The sequence below is a fragment of the Plecotus auritus genome (genome assembly GCF_963455305.1).
Source record: "Plecotus auritus genome assembly, chromosome: 3".
Taxonomy (NCBI): Eukaryota; Metazoa; Chordata; class Mammalia; order Chiroptera; family Vespertilionidae; genus Plecotus; species Plecotus auritus.
The window spans coordinates 99,258,521-99,285,877 of record NC_137772.1 but is presented as its reverse complement, the minus strand read 5'-3'; the positions used below and the strand labels follow the sequence as shown (position 1 = coordinate 99,285,877).

Sequence of the window (27,357 nt, the reverse complement as noted above, 5' to 3'; positions counted from 1 at the left end):
GCTATGGCTAAGCTATGCCAAGAGACAACCTTACCCTGGACAGATATCTTGCCTCTTGTACTCCTGCGGGTACGCTGTGCCCCAAGGGCCAGGGTAGGTTTCTCTCCCTTTGAAATTCTATATGGTAGACCCCCTCCCTTAATTCGGCCAAAGGGAGATTTGGGGGAAATAGGGAACTTAGAAATCCAGAAACAACTACAAGGACTTGGAAAAACTGTCTTTGAGGTCCACAGGTGGGTTATTGACCGACTACCCATCTCTCTAGGAACAGCTGTACATCCTTATAAACCTGGAGACCAGGTTTGGGTAAAGGATTGGAAAAAGGAGCCCCTCAAGCCTACCTGGAAGGGACCCTATCCAGTCATATTAACCATCCCCACAGCTCTTAAGGTTGCAGGACTAAACACCTGGATCCACCACTCTCAGGTAAAGGCAGCCCACCAGCCAAGTGACATCCAGTCTGAGGGGAAGGTGACCTCTGACCAGAAACAACCCCTGAAAATCACCCTCAAGAAGACAGCAGACCTGGCCAAGCAACCTGCTCCAAGGAATTCAGATAACACCCTGCTGAATTCTCCCTAACACTAATCTTTCTTTCTTATCTCCTCCTAACGTAACGTGCTCTAGTATTTCTGGATAACCACTGGTTTTATCTAATAATTCTCATTTTGTCTTTTTATGCGTGCCAGCAGAATCCGAGACTAGTACCAGGAGGAGAACTCATCTGCTCTTGCTGGGATACAAAAGCACCATAAAATTACTGCTCCCCACACAGCAAGGAAACAAAGGCCTTACATAAATTGTTGGATTACACCTTGTCATGCCATCCTTTGCTCCTTGCTTAGAAACTTGCTACCCAAATATGCTAGACCGGGTAGTCCATGAGAAAACCCAATCAAGCCAGATTTTTGTTAGCTATACTTATCAGCCTGTGGCATGTTACGACTCTACTACCAAATGCATGTGGGGGAAGGAGGGATTGTATTGGACGGAAAAAATAATAATAGGACCTGTCACGGCCAATGTGCAGTTAACTAATGTTGCTCCTATTTGTTTCAGCAGTACCCAGGCCCAACATCCAACAGGTCCCTCCCAGATGGACTATGCAACTCTACCCCCAAAGCTGAAAACACCACCTAACCCTGGTGCCCCCTGCAGGAACATTCTATGTGTGTGGGATCACTGCTTACCTCTGCCTGCCTGCAAACTGAACAGGAATGCCTTTAAACTTCAGATGGTCCTACAAACCAGAAGAACTCCTTACAAATCCCTCTGAGAGGAAGAAGAGGGAATCTAACCCCTTGGTCATCGTCTCTTTCTAGCAGCAAGTAGCTAAGAGCGGTTGTCACCCCTGTTCACTATAACATCCTGTGGCCATTGCTCCACAAGGCTAAAAGAAGCTTGTGGGACAAGTGGGGGGGAGGGGAATGAGGAGGAAACTGGTTTTGCAAGGTGTGTCAGGCCATAAAAACTGTGAACAATGCACTGCCCTGTGTGTGTGTTGGGGGAGGTTGTTATAGCTGGCCCCAAGACAGATCATCCAATATGGCCTAGGGACCCCCAACACCTGGGGGCCTTCCTGTAAGCCCACAAAAGGGGGCGGAACCATATCTGCAAGACAAAGACCCCCAGAAGGTTATAAAGAGTGAAGCCCTCTGCATGTTTCTTCACTCTGATTTGGAAATTATTCCCAGAGTCCACTAGTATTAATAAACGGGGTCCCTCCTTTTCTCTAGGAAGCGTGCTTGGTATTTCTTTGGTCTTCTGCAACAACAGCATTATGTCTAAAGAGATATATTACAGTGAATTTTGATAGGAAAGTTTGTTTATATCATCTTTATAAATTTTACCCAGTACAACTCCATTCATTCTGTAGCTGGAGCAGGAGTGAGGTGACAGATATACAGAGGAGTACCTTAGGGGCAATGACTGGCTGTTCAAGGACCATATTCAAATATCAGAACATGTTACATGGGTTTCATATTTTAGGGAAAAATCTTGAATTATAGATTCTTTTAATTATATTCAATGGTATAAATTTCTCTGCTGGATTCCCCCCAAAAATCTTGCTAAAGAGTTGTAATTTTAATTTTTTCTGTTTTGTCTCTCTTGCCCCCATAGCTCCACCATTAAGATAAGGAGCTGAGGAAAAAGAGGAGTTTTACCCAAGTGCTATTATTGTGCCTCAAGGAAAGGGTGCTAGCCATCTTCAACTTGGGGACTTACCAGAAAGTACTCATCTGAGGTCACACTTTCCTCAGCTGCTCAACTTCATGAAAGGGAAGGAGAGCCAAAACAGTAGCTGGACTTGATATGAGGTTCAGTCATACTGAGCCCAAACTATGTATCAGAGAAAAAGACAAAAGACAGCTCTGTTTATTATTATCACTATTACTATAATTATTAATACTTTCTGGATTCTTAATAATTTCTCATATTAGAGTGTAGGTATGGGCAGCTAGCATTCTTTTTAGTTTTGAGCATCTGGAGAGTTTAAATACTACTTTGTGTTTGTTATTTTATACAAATGGAAAACCATAGAGCTGAAATAAAGTCCAGAACAAGCAATACTCTATAAAAAAAAAAAAAAAAGTAAATTCCATTTCTTTCATGCACAATTCTTTACATAAAGTATATCAAATAAGTTATAGATTAGAAAGAAGTATTGTGTCAATGACAACTTCCTAATTTTGGTAATTGTACTGCTATGTAAAATAATGTTATTTTAAGGAATTATTCACTTAACTATCTATGGTTGGAGGGACATTGTGTCTGAGAGAGGGAACAGAGCAGAAGGCAGGGGGAGAATGACAAAGTAAATATGATGAAATTTAACATTAAGGGGATCTGGGGAAGAGTATATGGGAATTCTTTATACTATTTTTGCATTTTTTCTATAAATATGAAATTATTTCAAAATCAAATGTAAACAAATAGGAATTAAAAGTTAGCTATGCACATACACACACACATATATACATATGCATATACATACATGTGTAAAATCAGTGGGCAACTCTCACACTTGTAAGTATGAAGAACAAGAACTCAATAAATATGTTGGTCATATGACATGCAAAATGAGAAACCTGCACATGACAATTTGCATTGTGTAGTATTCATTCACCTCTTACATGACATTTGCACATGTTGCTCTGCTGAGTTCAGCACACAGCAGGATAACTGAGGAGGCCCTGTTTGGGCCACAGCCCATTCCCACCAACCACAGCCCATTCCCACCAACCACAGCCAACCACAAAAAAAAAAAAACAAAAAAACGGAGCAAATAGCCTCAGAGAATAAAGACGATATTCAGGCATGAATGATAAAATAACAGAAAATGGTAAGTGAGGAGGGTATGTGTGCAGGACAAGTGTGGCCACGTGGACTGGGAATGGAGCATAGACTTCATCTCCTCCAGACGCCTCCCCCAGGGGACCAGAGCAGTGCACAGGCACAGAGGGCACATTTTCCCCCACAGAACTTCCCAGGCCTCCCAAGACTGAGTGGTTATGTACTCCATGGGAAACAACATGTCCCACTAAAGGAGGGTTTTTTTTCTACCTGATATGTAGAAAGGTGCTCCCTAAGAGAAAGACTACAGGATTTTTATGTGCAATTAAAGCTGTCCCAGGCAGCTTCAGCTGTGAGTGCAGGTAGCAAGACATGAAGGCAAGAGGATGCAGAGTTGGGGATTACACCTGAACAGGACAGTATTTTTCACTTCACCACTGGCCAGCCTGGGCTTCCTCTGCCTGTGGGAATTTCCCAGTATCATTTGGTGTCACATTCCACAGTGTTCCTTTGGGTCCCCCTGGGCTTACCCAGTTTGGTTCTTGGTTAACTTATAGCTGCTGCCTGGCTTTCCTCTGTCATCTCCTTGCACTGGCTGTCTGCCTGAGGGAACACAGCCTTATAAGTGACTTTCAGTGACTTGGCCTTAAGTGTCAAAAGTTTGGAACAGGTCCAGTAAAAAGCCATTGCTGCTCTAACAACTTTATATTTGGCTAAAACTCAATGCATATTCAATACTTTACTACTACCCAGTCTCCCCCAAAGCAATATCAGAATGGGATCATAAGTTTACTTTAAGCAATGACTAGAATGCATCAAATGTTAGGGGTCTCTTCCAGAACCCAGTGGTGGACACTAACTGCTGCTTTTTGCAAGCACTTCCCAGGCAAGTCCCACTCTGGTGCACAGCTGTGTTACTATCACAGAAGCTGACAACAGCTTCTTCTGTTGTTGTTGGCAGAAACAGAGACTTCTGTGTGGACATCAGGAAAACTGGGTCACTCAGCTTATGAAGCACCCGCTATCACCTAGGTTGAAAAAGCTCAAAAAACTAATTCTATTTTTTCCCCATTCTTGCCCAATAACTTGCAAATCAGTTTTCTCAAAGGCAGTTAGATTTGAGAGAAGAGCAAATATTAGTCAGGAGTCACAGAGCTAAAGGTAAAAAGTATAAAAAGATGTGGGATGGTCACTGTTCAGACTAGAGAAGAAGAGATATCTCATTGGATTGAAAATATGAAAGAACAGACTCTCATCTTTTCCAACATAAAGAGGTTCTGAGTTTTCAGAGTTTATGGTACTATTTTTGAAAACACAAGACCGTAATTTCAAGAACAGGAAACATGATGGCTTCTCATTCAAGTTAAATAACAAAATGAAAGCAATGATTACTCAAATTCACTTGGCAAATTGGCAAAGCAAATTAAGTGAAACATTACTTTTGAGCATCTATACTAATAAAAAGGTAATATGCTAATTAGACTGGACATCTTCCAGACATCCTTCCTGACAAAGCCGGGGGCGTGGCCGGCCTGCAAACCACCCTCGGCCCCTCGCCCAGGCTGGCCCTGGCCCCCAGTGGGGACCGCCCTCACCCTGATCCGGGGCCTCCTTCAGGGCAGGCCAGCCGGCCCCCACCCTTGCACCAGGCCTCTATCCTATATAATAAAAGGATAATATGCAAATTGAACCTAATGGCAGAACGATCAGAACAACCTCTGGACCAGTCACTATGAGGTGCACTGACCACCTCTTGGTCCCTTTCCCTGGCCAGCAGGCTCCAATTGTCTGATGACCACCTACTGTGAGGGCAGGGCTAGCAAGCGGGCGGGAACAGCCAACCTCTCATTCCCTTCCCCCGATCACCCGATAGCAAATGGGGAACTGGGGGTGGGTGGTGGCGGGGGTGGGGCCAGCTGTGGGCAGCTGGGGAAGATGGCCCTGATTGCAGGCCAGGCCTAGGGACTGTACCCGGGCACAAATTTCATGTGCTGGGCCTCTAGTAAGAATATAATTAGAAAAATATTTGGTAGAAAAAAATAGCTTTGAGGCATGAACTAAATCAATTAGACAATGTGATTATTAAGACTTTATGTGTCAATTCAAACTTGCAGTCATAAAATGTAAAAGGAAGAGTAAAGTTTTACCAGAAAATATTCTCTTAAAATGGTCCTGCATAAAGATTATGAATAATAGTAGCAAACATCTTTTTAGCTTCTGTTATGTGAAGATGTTGTGCTACAATATGTATTATTCTCATCACTTGTACTATTTCACTCTCTTAAAAAGTAATAAATAAAATCACCATTGGTAACACTTAAACAGCATAAACCATCATTGACCATAACCGTGGAATTTATGATGGAAGAAATACAGGGCACTGACATCCAACAAAAGACACTCTGAGAAGCCTCCTCCTCTTAGCCTCATCTTCTGCTTATAAATACCCTGGCTTCTCAGTATAATCTGGTTCTACACAACTGTGAACACATCCAAGCTGACCATAATAAGAATCCAATTAGCACATGTTATTCCCTGGCAGCAGCTATTCATTCAAGAGTGGACACATGGCAAAGTTGGCCTAACTAGACTGAGAGAATTTTAGTCCATTACTGGGGAGAAGCTCTCCTTCTCCTATTTGACATGAGCAAGATGCTTAGTGCCAAATGCAGCCATCTTATGACCAAAGTGAGAACTGGTCTCAGGATGAAGCCAACATGAAGACAGACAACATCTTTGATCCCCTGGATTGGTCAAGTCTGCAACGCACTATAGCTCTGGCCTTCCTGCAATAAGATATCTTAAATGTCTTCTTTGTTTGTTTAAGCCAGTTGGAGCCAGATTTTTGTAACCTAACGCTAGAACATTGTAATTTATATTTAAAAAATGAATATTTGTTAAGCTAAATTCTAGCAAAGTATAAAAAAATTAAATTTCTATATAAATTGGAACAGTATTTTTCAAAGTATATGCACTGACCACTTGTATCTGAATCACCTGGGATATTTGTTTATAACACAAATGAGAAAATCATAAATTCTGGGGTACAGAAAATAAAAATCCACATTCTCAACAAGGCTACCTTTGATTCTAATGTTAAAGGTTGAGAGCTACCGTAAAGGCAAGCTATATATTTTCAGTTGAAAAATTAGAAATTCATGATGCAGCCTGTTTGGACTCTTGTTTCGCTGTTGTAAAGATGTGTACTCAAACCTGCTCCTTGGTTCTTCATACCTAAGTGTGATCCAAAGTAAGCAGAGTAACAATCTTTAATTTGTAAAAGTGAGTATTTCTGAAAAATTGTGTCAAAGCTTTACACTTAGTAAAATATTAAAATTCTTGAGAAATATTAATAGCCTTATAAAATTGTGTTCAAGATAGGTAAAAAAAAAAATTATCTCCCAAAATCACCTTTCTAAAGAAAGGGGGCATTTAAAAAATTAGGTTTTATTAGACTCCTATCATATTACATTACAACCCCAAATGTGAACTCTTTATGAAGACCCTTCCTTGCCTAACTACTACTTATATTTCTGGATTCAGTTTAAGTGTTCTCTCCCTAGGGGGCCCCACCTACTCTCTCTACACTAAAGTATTACTTTTACCATGGCTGATAACATGGAATTAAAACTGGTTGAAACAAGGATGCAGTCCCTAAAGCAGATCTGCAGTGTCACAGCCTCCTTCCTGGCTCTTCTTCCTGACTTCTGCAACCTATCCCTCGAGCCACCCTGAAAAATGCCTACACTCACTCTTCACCTTCCTAAACCCTTTACAGCCTTAAGGGCTCAGCTAAAAATAATATACTTCCTTAGGAAGCTCCCAGGTGAGGCCAGGTCCCCTTGAATGGTGATATAACCAAACAAAATACCAGTCAGGCTGCTTTTAGCTGCAAATAAGAGAAAGCATGCCTAAAACTTTACCCAATAAGGAAATGAATTACTGTGTTGTCAACTATGTCGGAAATTCCTAGGGAAGGCCTGCTTCAGGGATGACTACCCACAGGCTGAATTCTCTGCCCACCAGGCTGCTCTTCCTACACCTCCAGCTGATCAGAGATTACAACCAGAGGGAGGGAGAACATAGCTTCTGGAGCCTCTCCCTTAGGCATGTGATCCCTTTTTCCTCAGAAGTCTCTGGAAACATTTCCTCTAATCTCACTGACCCAAATGTGTTTAAGGCTTGCCATCGCATGCTAGTGTTAAGAGGTGGGATAATGAAAATTAATTTACAGTGCTTGCCACCTTATGTTACAACACTACACAACAATAAAATTGTAGTATTTAGTAGCATACTCATAATTGGATGGGACTGCTCAGTGCAGAGTCTTGGACTGACCTAAGCCCTGACCTGGGGGCTGAAGCGATCAATAAAGGAGCACATCTGGAATGAAGATGTTTCTGGCATGTCAGGGGTATGCTTTGGTTGAAATCAGGGGGCTTTAAACTACAGTACAAGCACCTGTTTTTGTAAATAAAGTTTTATTGGAACACAATCATACCCATTCATACATGAAGTGCCTTTTATGTTACAACCCCAGAGCTGAGTAGTTAAAATAGAGAATATATGGTTCATAAAACTGAAAATATTTACTTATCTGTCTCTTAAAGAAATGTCTGCCAGCCTCTGGTTTGGAGTCACCAACTAGAGCAGAATAATACTGGCAAAGCAACCACAGTACCCACTGCTTTGTCTGACACTTTTCCTTTCTAACATACTTCCCATGTATATTATATTCTTGAATATCTGCCACTCCTGCTAGGTTTTAAGTTCCCTGGGAGCCATGAATAGTGTCTTTTTAAATTACTTGCTGGTGCCAGGTCCCAAGCATCTAGCACAGGGTCTGGCACACTGGCAGTACCCCATAAATATCTGTTGGCTGAGTGAGTGAATGAGTGTGCTCCTTAAATAATCTTTCATGTGGAAACAGAAGCAATGATTTCTTTCAGGATGTGCTCTAGAAAATAAGGCATGCCAAGAAAGTGACCCATATTCCACAATAAGGAGGGCATCGACCTTATCATTAACACTAGAGGCCTGTTGCAGGAAGATTCCTGCAATAGGGCTTCCTGTGGCGGTCTGCTTCCCTCCCTTCTCCACAGCCCTGCCTGCTTCCCTTCCTTCTCCGTAGCCCCACTTGCTTGCTTCTCCACAGCTTCGCTCCCTTCTGCAACGCTTGGCTTCCTTCTACACTGTTTTCAGTCTTCGCTCTACTCCTGGATATGCAAAATAACTGCCATCTTGGTTGGGTTAATTTGCATGCTCGCTCCTGATTGGCTGGTGGGCGTGGCTGGTGGGTATAGCAGAGGTATGGTCAATTTGCATATTACTCTTTTATTAGATAGGATTTCCCAACCTCTGGGAGGAAGATGTGGCCACACACTCTCTCCTTTGAGAGGAGGCAGAAGTAAGCTAAGATTTTCAGAAGTGGCAGAGGTCGGGTATATGCCACTAAAAGTGAGGTCCAGAGCTCTCCGTACTGAGAATGCTCACCCTCACATGCATGCTGTGCCTCACAACCTCAAATTTGCTCCATAATCTGTGATTTCACTCACTCACTGAAGTTCAGCCTTCGTTAGTGTTCAGGGAACAGTAACAATTTCTTAAAGATAGTAAACATAGGCTGTTCAGTGAGATAGGCATAGTGATATCTCTATGCTACAGTTTCTCTTTACATTTTCTTTCTAAAGTAAAGATAACAGAGTCTGCAAAAATAATAGTAATCTGGAGAAAACAAACTCAATACACTCAAAATGCTTGTTTCGGGGACCTAGAAACGAATTTTATGTGTAAACTAGAGGCCCAGTGCACAAATTTGTGCACCAGTGGGGTCCCTCAACCTGTGGGATCAGGCGGAAACCTGCTCTCCGACATCCCCTGAGAGGTCCTGGATTGTGAGAGGGTGCAGGCCAGGCCAAGGGACCCCACTGGTGCACAATCGGGGCCGGGAGGGACATGGGAGGTTGGCCAGCTGGGGAGGGACCGCAAGAGGGCTCCAGAGTGTGTTTGGCCCATCTTGCTCAGTCTCTATCAGCTGGACCCCAGCAGCAAGCTAACCTACTGGTCAGAGCATCTGCCCCCTGGTGGTCACAGCACATCATAGTGAGTGGTTGAGTGGCCTTAGAATATCATTAGCATATTACACTTTGATTAGTTGAATGGATGACCGGACACTTAGCATATTAAGCTTTTATTATATAGGATGATGCCAGTTTTGTTTTGTGTTTTTTTCTTAGAATGCAGTCTAAGAGAAATCTATACTAATAAAAGAGTAATATGCTAATTAGACTGGGAGACCTTCTGGACGTCCTTCTGGACAAAGCCAGGGGCTTTGCTGGCCTGCAAACTGCCCCCAAATGGCCCTCAGCTCCTCACCCAGGCCGGCCACGTCCCCCCAGCTGGGACCCCCAACCTTAAAGGGGGTGTGGCCAGCCTGCAAACTGCCCCAGCCCCTCACCCAGGCCAGCACCACCCCCAATGGAGACCCCCACCCAAATGGGGGCATGGCCAGCCTGCAAATGGCCCCAGGCCCCTTACCCAGGCCAGCCCCGCACCCCAAGGGGACCCCCACCCTGATCCGGGACTCCCTTCAGGGCAGACCAGCCGGCCCCCACCTGTGCACCAGGCCTCTATCTATACTACTAAAAGGATAATATGCTAATTAGACCAGGAGACCTTCTGGACGTCCTTCCGGACAAAGCCATGATGGTGGGGCCGAGGCAGAGGTGGTTAGGGGCAATCAGGCCAGGAGGGGAAGGCAGTTGGGGGTGATCAGGCTGGCAGGGGGGGGGAAGTTGGGGGCGAGCAGGCTGGCAGTGGGGGGCAGTTGGGGGCAATCAGGCCAGTGGGAGAGCATTTGGAAATGAGCTGGCCAGCAGTGGGGGGCAGTTGGAGGTGTTCAGGCTGGCGGGGGGGGGGCAGTTGGGGGTGAGCAGGCCGGCAGGGGGGGCAGTTGGGGGCAATCAGGAAACAAGTTGGCCAGCTGTGGGGGGCAGTTGGGGGTGTTCAGGCCGGCAGGGGGCGCAATTGGGGGTGAGCAGGCCAGCATGGGGGGCAGTTGGGGGTGTTCAGGTCAGCGGGGGGGGGCAGTTGGGGGTGAACAGGCCGGCATGGGGGGGCAGTTGGGGGTGAACAGGCCGGCATGGGGGGGCAGTTGGGGGCGAGCAGGCTGGCAAGTGGGGGCAGTTGGGGGCGAGAAGGCTGGTGGGGGAGGAAGTTGGGGGTGAGCAGGTCAGCAGGCAGAGTGGTTATGGGCGATCAGGCAGGCAGGCAGGTGTGTGGTTAGGAGCCAGCAGTCCCGGATTGCGAGAGGGATGTCTGACTGCCGGTTTAGGCCCGATCCCACAGGGTCGGGCCTAAACCGGCAGTCGGACATCCCCCAAGGGATCCCAGATTGGAGAGGGTGCAGGCCGGGCTGAGGACCACCCCCTCCCCCGCCCCCCGTGCATGAATTTCGTGCACCGGGCCACTAGTTTATAAATAAAAAGGCAAAAATTAAAATGACATTACAGTTTTTAATTACTAAAATGGCTTCAGTGAGTTTAATAACATAAGATATTATTACCATTAGTGAAGAGGCAAGAGGTTTTTTTGTAAGTTTAAGTTTGACATTTTTAACCCACAATGCTGAGAAGATATAGAACATTGGGGTGCAGTAATGAAGATAAACAACAAGATCTCCATTTCATTATAACCTGATGATTAGTATAGCAACACACAATAACAAGAGAGATCAGCTAGAACAATATTCTAATCAAGTTGAGGCCTGTATGAAACAGCCAAGAAAGCTTCAAACACCAGAGAAAGGAAAATGCTAAACACTATGTTAAAATATCACCCCTGAACACAGTTTGATTTCCAAAAACAAACAAAAAACAAAACAAAATGCTGATAGTCAACTTTATGCCAGCATTTCCCCCTTCAGTTAATTTATGGCAAGCACAAATGAACCCAGACTTAGGAAAGCCTCATCATCAAGGAGGAAGAATGGGCAGTTTGCATTTGGACAAAGTAGGTGGTGTTTAGAGCACCATATTCTCTACCAAAAGAGCAGGTGCTATTTTGAGTGAAGCAGGGTGTTTGTCATCCATAGAGTCAAATAAAAATTGCTTCATTTCAAATTCACAGACCTTTGATATGGTATCAGATCTGTCCATTTCCCCCCCATTATCTAATAGAAACAATTTTTTCATAGAAGTTCTAACATAAACCTATTTTAAACAATTTGGGATATGGTAATACTGCTATTAGACCAATTTCCTCAAAATTTTTATTCTATAAGTAAAATATTTAATGTGAAGAGTCGATGTTTAAGTTAGTAACTCACTATGTACTGAAGGTCAAAAACAATCTGTCTATCCACATATTAGGGGAAAGTATTTATTATCATATAGCAATGAATCTAATGGGTTCATAGTCTTTGTTCTAATAACACCAATTCTAGAAGAACATCCTAAGAAAATAATTCAATTAGGAAAAGACATATTAATTAAACTACTCATTACTAGTATACTATGTCTTTAAATAACAGAAACTAGAATAAGAAAGAAATAAGGAAGTGAAATTAATGTAGGTTTGCAAACCAACTGAAATATTATCCCATCATTACAACTTATAATGGTGAAACCATGTAGTATAAAAAAAAATTATAGGTTGAGCCCTAGCCAGTTTGGCTCAGTGGATAGAGCATTAACCTGCAGACTGAAGGGTCCCAGGTTCAGTTCTGGTCAAGGGCACATGCCCGGGTTGCAGGTTTGATCCCCAGCTGGGGGCATGCAGGAAGCAGCCGATCAATGATTCTCTTTCATCATTGATGTTTCTATCTCTCTCTCCCTCTCCCTTCCTCTCTGAAATCAATAAAAATATATTAAAAATTTATAGATTGCTAAGCAGAATACACTATATCTACACGTGATAAATATCTGAAATTTTCTAATTAGTACATAAAAAAATTCATGAGCCCCTTATCAATGTGTGAATTCCTGCCTCTACAGTTTCTGTATGGTCTCCTGATGAACTCTTCTCATTCCTCCCCTGTGCCTTTGCTCTACCATAATGCTTGCCAGCAAGGTGTTTCTGTCTACTGCCAGAAAATCCACACAGGTCACTTTCTTCAAATACCAGTTTGATTCTTATCCCTGTCATAAAGCTGCCTGTTGCTCTAGAGTGGAAATTGCTATAAACTGCATAGCCCTTACTGTCATTTCCTTGATGGTGTTGTTTGCTTTATTTCTCAGATAGAATGGGAATTCCATAGGCAACTATTTTTAACATTTGCAATGAGTAATAAACATATGATTTTGAATGAATTAATTAATAAATATAAACACTTCAGAGCAAGGATTATTTATTTTTGTTGTATCTACAATATTTCCCATAATTCAGACAAACAGTTGATTATCAATGACTGTTCACTAAAACAGAAGGATCAGTGAATGTATGGGTATTGTTACACATGACTCTGGCTGCAATACAGGCATATATTTTTCTTCCCCATTCCTTTTCCACCTTCTGCTCCTATAAAAGATCAGATAGGTTCTTCTCTAAAAAGAGTGCCTTCTATGAAAAGAACTTACCCAAGTCAAACTGGCCAGAAATGTAGCCACAAGTCTGCCGAACTTCCTCACTGTCCCAGCCCAAGGGGTAGAGGGCGCAGCCAGCACCGATCAACAAGCCTGCAAAGAGATAAGTGAAGAGAGCCTTAGCAGTGTCCTTCTGCATCCCTAGATAAAGGTAGTGTGTGTGTGTGTGTGTGTGGGGGGGGGGGGGAATCAATATTAGCAATATAACAAAGGAGCATGGTGTGTGCTTTTAAGAAATTAGCAGTCACAGCTCTCTCAAGCAATCTAAAGTTAGATTCCAAGAACAATTTCAAGTCTGCTTATAAAGAAAAAAGAAAACACACCACACACCTTGACAGATGGCTTAGTTTGGTTCCAACTTTGCCTTTAAAAGCATCAAAAGCCTTGCTTTAGGAAATACAATCTTATTTAGGAAATAAAATCCAGAAGTCCTTTTAATTACTCTTATAAAAAGCCAACCAATTCCACCATCAATCCATGTAAAGTAATTCAATAGCAAGCAAAAGTGCCTAATAGGTTATGGTTCCTCATTCATTGGGCTGTTTTTCCAATTTAAGAATCAAAATAGAATGTTTCAGCATCATCAAATTTTACCATGGGCAGAGAGAACATAAAGATTTTCATAAATCACTTCAGCACATTGATTGTGCACTGTTATAATGCTCTGTCGAGACGCTGAAAATTGAGGAGCATCCACCTGTCTTAGAAATACCCAAGAAGACAGACACTTATCGTAATATAAGTCCTCCTTGCAGCTAAGAACAAAAGGTTTGATGATTGAACTGAATAAAGTGATGGATTTATTTTAATATGGATTAAGTTATCATGGCAGCATACTGACCTGATAGCTTTCCATTGGCTTGACCAGTCCTTAGTTTTGCATTAAAGCCTCATATGGTTTAACAAGAAGCTGAATGAGACTTAAGCACCCACCATTGGAATCTGAGGGCTAATATAAAAGTAACATCTTATCACATCAATCAGTAAGTATTATCTTCACTTGTAAGTCCCACAAGTGTGCTGGGCCAGTAGGACCAACGCATGCACAGTCTGATTGGTGAGAATGTCATCCTTGTCTGAGGGACTGTGGGTTATCAGGGGCTAAATGAGGGAGCCCCCTAAATAAGAAAATGCATTGATATGGTAATGTAGAGGCAGAATGACAGGGCCCCAATTGTACCTCAAAGAGACCTCCACTGTTTCTGGATTGAGTCTCTTCCTTTGGTCTTTCTTCCCTCTCTGGCTTTTCTCCGCACTGCCCCTTGAGTAGTTGTAATTCATACAAATAGTTTATTTTCTCACAGGCATTTAAGGAGAAGCTGCTTTCCACCCCCACACCCGACCTCTATGCTGAGCAGTATGGAGAGACCTTCCCCATGAACTGACACACATTCCCCACCCTGGTGCCCTACCTCCAATCTGCCCCTTGGTTAACAGCAAAGCGAATATCCAATGCAAATGGGCTGTGATATGAGGGAATGTCTACAAAGAATCATTGAAACTGCAAATCACTAATCCTGGATGTCCCATGTATAAATATGAATTGTACTGAGGCTGAAGAGTCATTTAGATGGCAGTTATAGGAGGCTTTGCAGACTAAGCAAATGTTCCAGTGACTGGTTTCCTTAAGCTTTTCCTCTCATGATACCATTTATGGCATTCTTTTTTTTTTTAAGCATTCCATTGCATCTATCTATCATCTATCTACCTATCTATCTATCTATCTATCTATCTATCTATCTATCTATCTATCATCTATCTATCTATCTATCTATCTATCTATCTATCTTTATTGTTGAAAGTATTACAGATGCTCCCTTTGTTTCCCCCTCCCCCCATATTGACCTCTTCCACCCTCCACCCACTCCTCCCTTCCACACTGTTGTCTGTGTCCATGGGTTATGCATATAAATTCCCCAGTTAATCTCCCACCTCCCAATTCCCCCACCCTCACCTTCCCTCTGAAATTCATCAGTCTGTTCCATGGTTCTATATCTCTGAGTCTATTTTGTTCATCAGTTTATTTTGTTCATTAGATTGCACATATGAGTGAGATCATGTGATACTTATCTTTCTCTGACTGGCTTATATATATGGCATTTTTATAACAATTCCAAGTTTGTGTTATCCAGCTTCAAGTAAAGAGATAATTAATGAGGATATAAATGTTTGTGTAAACTGAATTCCATGAATAAATAATGTGACATCATTTCCATGATATCCTGACATCTTAAATTAATAAGTAACACTAGTTTTTGAGATCTTGTGAGCAACTTTTTTAATGCAGAAAGACAGTTAAACTAGAAGATGTTCAAGTGTAAGAAAAATGAAAAATAGTAACCTTTAAACCATCATTTTCTTTTTATCTGATAGGCAAATAAATGATAGACAATCTTATTTGCTAATATTCTTTTTCAGTATGGCAGAAAGTATGTATCATGTATTCATGAAAGCACATGCCTTGGTCTAATATGACTCTAGGCACTTTGGGAGACTAAATCAAAAGAAGCTTAAAATGCCTACAATATGGAGCAAGTAGACCTAAGGTTGTCTAAGTGGTAGTACACTTAGCATTCAGGGTTCTTTTGTAGAATATTGGGCTGTCTGTGTGACACTGTGAAATGTAGGTTCAACCACATAAATTAGGAACCATTTTATACATAGAACATTTGTGTTATATGCATAAATTTTTAAAAAATACTCTTAAATATGCTCACATTAAAAAGAAGTATTCAGTGGAGGGCAACCACCTTCCCTTGATTTTTATATTAATATTTAGCAGTTTTTGTTTTGTCATCAGCTAATATTTGCTAAGAGCAAAGATTCTGCAGATTTCAAAGATTTTTGGAAACATTTCTGGGAGAAAAGTGTATGTTGCAAACTGATCAGGCTAATTAACTGTCACAATTATCAAGTTCTGCAGGTAAATATCAGTGGTCTCCCCAGCTACCTTGCTACCATTGTATGTTAAGGTGAAAGCAAATCTCAGAGTGAATTCAACCAATTATACAGCAAATGTTTATTAGCAAGCTGGCACCAAAAGTAGTCAGAGGATCAATTCTCTTAGTTCAGTGAAATCATTCCCCCAACTCCATCAGATAGTCGTACCTTGGACACACAAATACAACAAATATTCAGATGGCAGGATCAGGGCCACTTCAGGACAGATCAGGCAATATCTTCCATTTAATGGAGTGGCAGGGGGGTGCAAAGGACCAAAGAGAGTTCTAGATCTACATTGCCCAAGGTAGTAGCCATGAGCTACATGTAGCTACTTAAGTTTAAATTTAAATGAATTAAAATTAAGTAAAACTAAAAATTCAGTTCTTCAGTTGTATTAGCCACATTTTCAAGTGTCTAACAGCCACATGACTCTAGTGGCTACCGTATTGGATAGTATAAATATAGACCATTTTCATAATTGCATAATATGCTATTGGGGAGGGCTGTTCAGGACTTAAAACACCACTTCAAAGGGATGCTGGCCTGGCCAGATTCTTATATGCTATGCCTGCTACTGCTTGTTAACAATCAAAATCATCCCTGCTCATTTAGATTCTCACTTTCTAGGTGGGGCTAGAGGCCAGGAAACTACATTTCAAAAACTCTCCTCTTAACAGAAATTCTGGTTCATATTCTGTCAATGAGAAGCCCTCAAGTGGGATTTAGACGGTAAAAGAGATAAACCATATTCCCCATTGGCAGCTGCAGTTAGGAGCATGTCTTTCTGCAGACAGCAGATGTGATTTTGCACACGGCTACCTGGAATACCCTTAGCATCACCCACTAAGGACATGTCATCAACTGCAGCTTCTTTCAATCCTTGCACTTCCTGAATTCCTGCATTTGTCTCTGAACTTCACTTCCCCTGACCTTCAATAGGTCTTTGAAACTTTGTGTCCCTGGGCTATATCCCTTCCTTCTTGAAATACCTAGAGTAGTTCCTTTCACTGGCCAAATCCTGGCTGGTACATGCTCAACTTGTTCAAAGGCAGAGGGACTGATGCATATCTTTCTATCATAGTCTATTACTTGAACATCATCCATTTTCTCAACTAATAATTGTTAGGTTTGATAGAGCAATTGAATTGATACCTCTCCCCTGGGAACTGGCTTTTCAGGTAATTTCACTATGGACATTCCCTTTGCTGAGACTACATCTCACTTGCGGTGACCACATGCATTATCTCCTCTCTGGGTATGCATAAAGAAGTCTCTGCCCAGAAAAAAGCCCGCCAAAAGTCCTTTAAAAGCTGCTGACTCCTGTCACTGGGTGCTGGAGCCATCTATGCTCAGCCATCTGTTGTGCAGATGATCGAATAAATTTGTAATCCCTCACCACTCTGGTCTCGTGCGTTCCTCCTTTGGCGACCCAACATTTGGTGCCAAAACCTGGGAGGGTTCCACAGGGATGGGGAGCCATTGACCTGGCTTCGGTCCCCCCGAGTTTGCTACTCAGAGAGCAGTAGGCAGTGGCAGCTCATCCTGGGCTTACCTATGAATCCTACTCAGGTGACTCGATTGCCAGCCTTGATCAGGCCTTCCCCCCTTACAGGGTCCCCCCCAGCCAGCCAAGGAGGAATGATGGACTGGGAATCTCTCCTTCTCCATTGCTGACCCTCCATCCCACACCAGCCAGTCTTCTCTAGGTGAGTGATGTTCCACAATTCCCCTCCTCTCAAATCTTCTGCCCACTCTCTCTCTCACTGACTTCTCGAAAGTCTCTCGTCTCGAAAGTCCTAGCACTAGGCCAGAAGCGCTCAGCCATTTGGCTTTGGGTCCTTCTGGATTGGGGACGCCCAGTCCAGAGGGTTGCCTCTCGTTTCTCGTGGTGGTTTGTTTAGCAGCAGGGACACCTGCCCTAAATAGTCACCTTTGGATTTGTGGTCTGTCACTTACCCTTCCTGCCATTCTTCATTTTAGCAGTGTTAAACCTTAGATCATGTTGTCAAAATCAATGTTTGGTGGAACCATGGTTTGAAAACCCGTGAATTAGATACCACTTAGATATTATACTTGTGGATGAAAAAGGGGTCACACACTAAATCTGAAAAGCTCAGGGGTGGCCCACATGACAGGGCTCAAAAACTCAGAGACTGAAAATAACCACACAGGCTGGTCTGAATGTAAAAGTTGCTAACGTAAAACAGGGCATGGTGAGTAGTCATGTCCTAGGCCTGCAACTTTCTTGACAAAGGTCAATCTTTACCTATGAAATTGTCTATTGTCTTTGTGTATCTAAATAATATACCTTACTGCCCACCACCCCAGCCCGCATGACTTGTAACCTGTAATGATTATCGCGTGCCTACTTTCCCATACCTGTAATTCCTACTTCCCCACGTAATCTTTGTCCTTCTACTCAATATAAGCAGTTGACTTATGGTGGGCTGGAGAGCAGATTTTTGTGGATGACCTGCTGCTCTCCCATAATGCTGGCATTATTGGAATAAACCCTCATATATGATTCAACCATGCCCCTGCTTAATTGGCTGAAGAAATGACAAGCAGCCTGGACCCCTTGGTTGTCCAGTTATAATACTGTACACTGAAAAAGGGCTCAGAAAAGATTCTGGAATCTAGAGTCATTGCCCAAATGATATCTTAATGACAGAATGAGTTTAAATGGACTAATTTGCTCCTGGGAAGTGAACGGCTCTATTAGAATCTTCTGACTCACATGTTTTTATATCATTTACACAGATTTTCTTTATTAGATTTGTAAACATTGTGGATACCACATGGACTTAATTATGTGGCATTTTAACCAAACACCTATGTCATTGCCATAAAAGACATCATGAAAAAAAGTCACATTGTAGAAGATATGTGACTATTGGAGTGGAAGTGAGAAAAGAGACTGTGAAGCTAGAAAACAAACTGAGGAAGATGATAACAGAGGTGGGGTGTTGGAGGAGGTGTGAGATCATTTGCAGCTATAGGCTCATTTGCAATTCAGAAAAGACTTTGCAATCTGAAAGACTTAGTAACTTTTTTAAAAAAGATTTTTAAAAATTGATTTTTAGAGAGAGAAGAAAGGAGAAGGAGAGAGAGAAACATTGATGTGAGAGTGAAACATTGATCAGCTGCCTTCTGCACAACTCCACCAGCAGCCTTTCTGTGCACAGGACAATGGCCAACCACATCAGCTAGGACAAAACTTTGTAACTTTTAAGGGGTCATGAATAAATCACAAATTAGTGTAAATTAGTTCCATTTTTAGTTTTCTCTCAGTACCTAGTTGAAATCAGCTATCAGGATGCAATAGACCATTAGGAAGATAATTTTGTGGGAGTTTTTAGGAATTTAGGGAGATGCTGCCTTCTATAAAGGAAAAAATAATAATCCAACAAATGACTCAATAATTCTTAAATTTAAAAAAAGTGAATATTGCATTGACTATTAGGCCATTTCAACCTGAGTACCCTAGGGTTTTGGCCTCACCCTGTACAAGACAAAGTATTTGAAGAGCTAGGTCAGTGAAATGATCTCTAAGGAGAAGCCAGTGTTAGTAGAGAAGAGAAGGCACAGATAAACACACAGAGATCAGCATTTGGGAGCTGTGCAGTGATGCTATGTTGTAAAAGAGGTCTGCCTTTAGCTCCACCTAAATCTTAGTCCAGTATGCCTTGCCAGCCCATAAACCACCCATGGGAGAGAGTCCCTAGTTGAAGCTGTATTTGTTTTTGCACAATGCTGGAAATATCTGCCATAATATTAATTATTTCTTAGAATTTCAGTATGAAGTCTTAAGTTCCTAAAGAGCTTAGTGGTCCAAGTAAGAATAGGATACTGGGAATTTTCCCTTCCTTACAACACTTTTTATTCAGTCAGTACTTAACACATAGCCATCAGCATATTAACATAACAATTGGGTTCTTGCAAAAAAAGCAACACAAATCTCTGGTCCCCAAATGCCAGTTACTCTGCAAAAGTAGTAAGAATAGAGTCCTCATGTTAAAGTCATGAAGGCTTTTTTTTTTTTTTCCAGGCTACTCTTCAAAGTTTTTATGTGATCTCACTTTTCTCCATGACTATTGCTCCATTCTTTTTCCACAGTTGTGTTTTTTGTTTTTTTTTATAGTGTGACTTTTTCCACCTATTGACTTTTCAATGATCAAACCAGCTTTTCCCATGAATGCATCTTTTATGTTTTTTTTGGATACTTTTATCCTTTCTCTAGTTCCTTTATCTTCTTTTCAGTGGCAAGCAATGAGGGAAATTGTTTTCTTTACTTTTCTCATGAAAGCTACTCAGTCTTGTAGACAATTATCTGGACTTCTCTTTGGAAGACTTTGGCACTTTTCCATTTTCAAGTCTCCATATGCTAATTTATGTACATGATATTTGTCCCTTTCCAGAACTAGATAAAGGTCCCTTTACAAAATGTAACAACAAAATAAATCCATTGGTGGGGAATGAACAAGAGAGCAAGGGCCAGTGTTTAACTCTTCAGACCTTGAAAGCACAATAAGGGGGAATCTACTTAAGTATTCTACAAAGATGAGGCTTGGTTAGGCTCTTTCTCATAAATCACATTTCCTTTCAAAGTGCTTTCTGGAAATAGAGGCACAGAGGATGGAAGAGGCTTATCCAGATCAATCCCAGGGCTCTTGGGGCCTACCTAGTCTAGGACTCTTTTCTACCTGTTATAATCCCAGTGCTTGGACAAGTCCACTCCAAGTTCACATGCTCACCACTCACAATCTGACTTTAGACATAGACATGTGGGATTTGATCATCATCATCCTATCTAATAAAAGAGTAATATGCAAATTAACCATCACTCTACAACAAAGATGGTGGTGCCCATAGTGGCTGGGGGGGGGGGGGGGAGAGGGGAATGCTGGTGGCGTTGCCCTGGCGATGCGAGCCCAGCTTCCCACGCCCCGGCCACGCGGAGGGAGGACCGGGGGCCCAATGTCCTGTGCCCCGGCCGTGAGGAGGGAGGGGCCTCTGACCAGAGGCTGGGCGCAGGACGCTGGACTTGCGGTTACCCCCAGCAATGTGAGCCCCGCGTCGCGTGCCCAGCTGGGTGAAGGGAGGGGCGGTTGCCCTGGCCGCATGGAGGGAGGGGCCTCTGGCCAGAGACCAGGGCATGGGACGCTGGACTCATGGTCACCCCCGGCGACGAGCACAGCGTACTGTGCCCTGGCCGCGTGGAGGGAGGGCCTCTGGCCAGAGGCTGGGGCATGGGATGCTGGCGTCGTTGCAGGCTGGGCTGAGGGACATCCCCTCCCCCCATGCACTGGGCTTCTAGTGTTTTACTAAGTGAGATTTGATCATTATGTTTTACTAAGTGGAACGTTCACCTGTAGGTCCAGAGTTCTTGTGTCTCTTAAAAAATTGGTTGGGGGTGAAAACAGCACCAGGTGTTAGACCAGTGGAGTCAGACCAGACCTTGGTTCAGCAACCTCAGTACTTGAGTTCTGGGTAAGAAAGAATTCAGAGCCAAAACACAAACTATAAGAAAAAGTTTATTTAGAAAGTCCCGGAGGTAGAAGAAGTGAGTGGCAGAAGAAATGGGCTCAGGAAACAAGTTACAGATGTAAAAGAATGGGCCCTTGGAGCATAGGAGAGAGAAGTGTAAAGGTAACCTACCTGGAGGGAAAAGGAGAGGGATGGGAAAGGTGAGAATGTGCTCTCCCTGGGAGGGCATGCTAAGTCCTCCAACCTAAGGGCTCTTAAGGGTGGAGATTTTAGGGGAGATCTCAGGAGAGGGTCTCAATAGAATATTCATCAGCTTTCTAGATGTATCTTTTCAGATTAGATGGAGCCAGGGCAAAGGGTCCTGAAGTCAACCATAGTGTTGCTGCTTTTCTGGGCCTGGAACTGAAAGATTACCAAGGCCTAGATGTTATCCCTAGGGATTCATGCTTAAGGAAGTAGTTGTGCAAAGGCCAGCATGGAAATCACATGAGGCCACTCTTCAGCCCCTTGTTCCTCTTCTAAGAGGGTCTACAACATGACTAGTGACATGCCAGGGGAGGAAAGGTCAGGGGAGGGTCCTAACCACATGACCAGTGCTATGAATGGTCAGGGGGCCTAAACCCTGGTGACCTTCTATACTTGGCCCATCATCCTTGCTCTGCTCATGTCTATCTAAATGCCTACCACAAATTGAGAGATGTGCCAATACTGAGCCTGCACATATCTGGCTAGAGTCAAGCCATGATAGTCCTATTAAATGACTCCTTCACCCTGGTCAGTACCAAAGTCATTTCTGAATGGGAATCCCTGGCTTACTGCACCCATTAATTACTGGTTCTTTGAATACATATTAAACTTCTCATCTCTGAAAGTTAAATCTCTTCTCTCTGACTTAGATACTCTGCCTCCTTACCTTATGCTCAAACTCCACCATATGAAAATACCAACTGTAAATGTCTAGAAGCCTCAGTAGGCAGCCTGCCCCCCCAACTCCCAGGCAAAGAAGTGAGCCCTAGGCTTTACCCTTTCCTATGATCTCCTACTGGTACTCTGTACCATTTATTTAGGACTTACTACCTTACATTGTAGTTATTTGTAAGTATTACTTCTCTTGGAAGGCCAGAAACTCTACTATATGTTCACTTGCTTTCCAACTCATTGGTTCATGATGTTTGTTAAATATTAAATATTAAGTAATGTTATTTATTTGGTATTTACAAGAGTCTCAGAATACAGGTAATTGTATACAATTATATAATCCTGTCTAATAAAGACGGAATACACAAATTGACCATCACACCGCCACAAAATGGCGGCGCCCAGTCCCCTCAGCCCCGCCGGAGATTACTATGGCAAGTGGACCGAGAAGGTTTTCAGCAAATGTGAGAAGCAAGAGTGAGAAGCAAGGGTGAGAAGCAAGCCTTGGCAGGATGAAGGGAGAGCCAGTGGGCTCAGGGCCACTGCTGCCCGGGGAGGAAGTGCTGCTGCTGCCCACCCAGAACCAGGTCCCTGGTTAAGGAAGTGGGTCCAAGTCGCAGCCATGGGGCCTGGCGGGGCTGTCTCACCCGAGACCATCGTGGCTGAGCTCTGGCAGGGGCGGCAAACGCCTCTGGGATCACTATCTGCTCCTGGGCCGCCTGCGGACACCAGTGGAGCAGGCGCAAGTTGAACATTTTAATGAAAATGGGACGCCTGCTCCCCATGCTGCCCTGCCCCGGTCCCCGGTGAGGAGAGGGCAGCAGGATTGGGGGCACAGCCTCGGGACCCCATTAGGAGGCACTGGGGCTCAGAAGGGGCTGGGAGCAGAGGGCCCCGGTTGCCCGGCTGACAACAGGACAGACCCAAGGTGCCTCCAGTAGCCGTCACCTGTCCAGCGCTGGGCTGCAGGCCCTTACTCCAGAGCTCAGCCATAGGAGGTGCTGGCCCTGGGATGTTTTTCCTGTTATCTGGCTGCAAGTACAGGAGGCAGTTGAATTAGAGTAATTTCTCCAAACTGTGAACTATTTTCTTTCCAAATACATCAGGGGCCAGGAAACATTCAAAGAACTGGGGAACCATTCCCAAATCAGGAAGGGAAGTCACAGGGTGTATACTATTGCTACGAATACAGTATTTCCTACTACTTACAACATATACAATGTAATGTATTAGATGCCTTCCTATCGCATGAAGTACGTATTCTCATAGAGTAATACTGGTAGATATGTTATAGTTATGGCGGTATGTCATATCCTATCTATACTAATAAAAGGGTAATATGCTAATTAGACCAGAGACCTTCTGGGAGACCTTCCAGACATACTTCTGGATAAAGCCATGGTGGCGGGGCCAAGGCAGAGGTGGTTAGGGGCGATCAGGCTTGGAAAGGAGGACAGTTGGGGGTGATCAGGCTGGCGGGGGGGGGAGGAGTTGGGGGGAAGCAGGCCAGCAGGGGGGACCAGTTGGGGGTGAGCAGCACAGCAGTGGGGGGCAGTTAGGGGTGATCAGGTTGGCAGTGGGGGCAGTTGGGGGCGATTAGGCTGGCAAGGGGGGGCATTTGGGGGCGAGCAGGCCAGCAGGCAGAGTGGTTAGGGGCAATCAAGCAGACAGGCAGGTGAGCGGTTAGGAACCAGCGGTCCTGGATTGTGAGAGGGATGTCCAACATCCCCCAGCGAGTCCCAGATTAGAGAGGGTGCAGGCCAGGCTGAGGGACACTCCCCACCCCGCCCGTGCATGAATTTCATGCACCAGGCCACTAGTATATAATATAAAAAAGATTATTGGCCTCATTTGGCAGAGAAAGAAAATGAAGTCTGGAGGAGCAGGCTCATGCTCTTGATGCTACTAAATGGTAACTCCAGGGACTTACTTGCAGGTCTGTCTGAGTCTTCACCCACTATTTTTGACCTTCACCTTCAAATGCCTCCTGAATCCCCAAGTTCTAGCTCTGGACTGACTTCCTATGTCCATCCATGTACTGAACCCTATATACAAATGGAGAAGAATGAATAGAGCAGCGGTCAAGAGAGATTTCAAGTTGCCATTTCTCCAGGATTGATTCTACTGCTGCTTATGACCAAAGGCAAGGCCTCTGAGGAACCCTACAGACTCCCCCTCCCCTGGGTCCCGACTGTGAGCTCTAGCACACAAAGCTTTCTGTTCATCAGAAGTTAAACCATGGAAAGATATCTTGTCCATATACAATATAAAATAGAAATATGATCATTTATGAACTGTCAAAAATAGTTTTACTAATCACAAGACTGTTTCTTTGCTGAAAACATCCTGCAGAAGAGAAAATGCTTTAGGTTTTCTTAAAATGTTTTCTAAAATGGCTCGTTACGTCGCTGAAGGAGGAACGCACGAGGCCACAGTGGTGAGGGATTACGAATTTATTTGATCATCTGTACACCAGGTGGCTGAGCCTGGATGGCTCTAGCACCCAGTGATGGGAGTCAGCAGCTTTTAAAGGACTTTTGGCAGGCTTTTTCCTTGGTGGAGACTTCTTTATGCATACCCGGAGGGGAGAGAATGGAATGTGGCTCCTGCAAGTGAAATGTGGTCAAAGGGCATGTCCATAGTGAAATGACATGAAAAGCTAGTTCCCGGGGGAAGGGTATCGACTCAATTGCTTGATCAAACCTAACAGCTCTTTGATTCTCATTCCTTCTCTTTTTCAAGAAGATACAAAACACTGTTAACCTAAAATAAAAAGACCATTCAAACAAGCATTTATTTGAGATCAATAAGAATAACTATTTGGAATCATTTGTTCAACCAGAAGCCCAAATAATGTTCCCATTAGGAGACAAAGGCAATAGGTTTTTATTAAAAGGAAGGGGAACAATTACATTTTAGAAGGAAAGCAATTCTATGGTGCAGATAACATAACATTTATCTAAACACCGTTTTTTATTTTCAGTCCAGTAGTCATAATAACTGCTTTCTTGTTATCTGTGCAAATATATTTTTAGGAAGTAAGGAAATAAGGCCAGTCACAGAGTTATTTTAGTATTCCAAGGTTTGAGATATAAGACATGCAAGGCAGTTCCTGTGGTGTGGCAGCAGTGGCTCCATTTTAAAGTGGCTCTGCTTATATTCTTGCTTAGAAGACATGCAGTAGAATACCTGCTCCATTCCTCAGAACAAAAACTTCACAAGCTAATTTTAGCCATGGGTGGTGACTTGTCAACTTTGCTCTTTCTAGAGTCTTAGGCAAACATTATTAAAAAAATAAAAAATAAGTAAATAAAGTTGTTTCAAATAATGAAACTTTGGGGGAAGAGTTTTCAATTTCTATATATAATAGTTTTTTTTTTCTTTTTTAGTTTTCCTTATCTGTAAAATGGGGAAAATATCTACATCTCAGGGTTGTTGCAAGGATTCAATGAGATAGTATATATAAAGAGATGGGCACAGAACTTCACAGTAAGAGTTCGATGAATGGTCCCTATTATTAAGCTTTGGACTTTGTATTATATGTGGAACAGGGTGGTGAATTTGGTTCTAGCCAATATGTGTAGAAATGCCTGAAAAAACATGCCTAAAATCAAGTCCTCCACACTCAGAGATGGTTCTTTTCTTAGATGGAATGCAGTGAGAGTTCCAGCACGACATCCCTGGAACTAAGAGCAAGGAACACTTGCTCTAATGGCCTTATCACCCATGCAAACCTCCATAGGCACAAATGAAAGTGCCACAGCATCACACTCCCACTTAGGCAAATAATTCATATGTTAATGATGAGGAACTCAAGAAGTTAAAAATTTTTAGCTTTAGTTACATAGTTAATAGGCTTGGTAATTAATGCATGTAGAAAGCTGTTGTTCCAGGAACTGCAATGTATGACCGGTCCTACCCTGACTCCAGGAGACCCGCACACACTTAGACCTTTGTATCCAGGAGGACTGCACGTGATTGAGATATCTGAGCCATTGTGCGTCAGGGAGAGGACCTGCTGCCCAGGGCACAGATAAAGAATCACCAGTCCACAAATGAAGGGATGCTAGGAAAATTGCTGGACTGCAGCTTTTATCTGATTAACCTTTTCCCCAAGTTCCAAACCTATTTTTTCCTGAATTCCAAACCTTTACCAACACTTCTTTTTTTATAAAAAAAGGTCAACTTGAGATGAGTTGTAAGATATAACTTGCCATCTGTCTTCTCAGATTTCCAGCCATCTGAATAAAGTGCCCATGAAGATTCAATCCTTGTCTCTACTTATTGGTTCTGGTAATGACAGGTAGCATGAACACCAACTTTTCTGGTTTCACTACCACTTTTATCTATTCTGTTTTTTGTTTTGTTTTTCCTTTACTTTTAAAAACTTTTAGTCTTTCTGTGAAGCAGGTAGAGCTACTAGTAAAACTGATGTCCCCATGTGGTAGATGAAGGAATGGAGTGACAGACAGGTGGGGAGATCTGAGTGTTATCAAGTGAATAACCAGAAGCAGAGCTGGGACACAGCTAGGAGGCTTGTGAAGATGCAGATTCCAATTCTGTATCTCTGGGGTTCAGATCTCTAGTATTTTGAACCAGCTCCTGGAGGCAAGGCTGCTGTCTAGGACAGTGAGGGTCTATTGAACAGGGAGGGTCTATTGGAAATAGTGTGGGATGATTATGTCAGGTTCGAATCCCAGCACTACTTAACCAGATGTGTGATCTTGAGCAGTATTCTTTTAACTTCTCTTATCTTAGACTTTCATTTATAAAATATACATAATGTTGTCGATATTTTGAGCATTGTTATAAGGAAGAAATAAAAGGCTTAATAAAAGTGCCCAATTCAGTGTTTGGCATAAGATAAGGGCTCAGTAAATTGTAGTTTTGTATCAATGATACAAAATGCTAATATAATTAATTGTACCACTGCTGCTGCTGCCTTAGAACTGCATACATTTCATTCCATTCAGATTCTTCATTAACAGCAAGAGGTGCTCACCAGTTTAAAACACACAAATAAAAGCACTAATCAAAAGCAAAGGTCTCTGCCTTACTGCTTGCTCACAGCTTCACAACAAATACGTTTTCTGCAGCTGACCACATCTCTATAAGCTAAGAATTATTACATTTC

General features: G+C 42.9%; 1 protein-coding gene across 1 annotated transcript in view; it reads right to left on the bottom strand.

The window, feature by feature from the left end:
• Positions 1-27,357, bottom strand: part of LHFPL6 (LHFPL tetraspan subfamily member 6) — a 277,681-nt gene that overhangs the window by 28,701 nt on the left and 221,623 nt on the right. Inside the window, exon 3 of the mRNA XM_080662519.1 lies at positions 12,870-12,968. Coding sequence (XP_080518645.1) covers positions 12,870-12,968 — 99 coding nt within the window. The remainder of the gene's footprint in view (positions 1-12,869; positions 12,969-27,357) is intronic.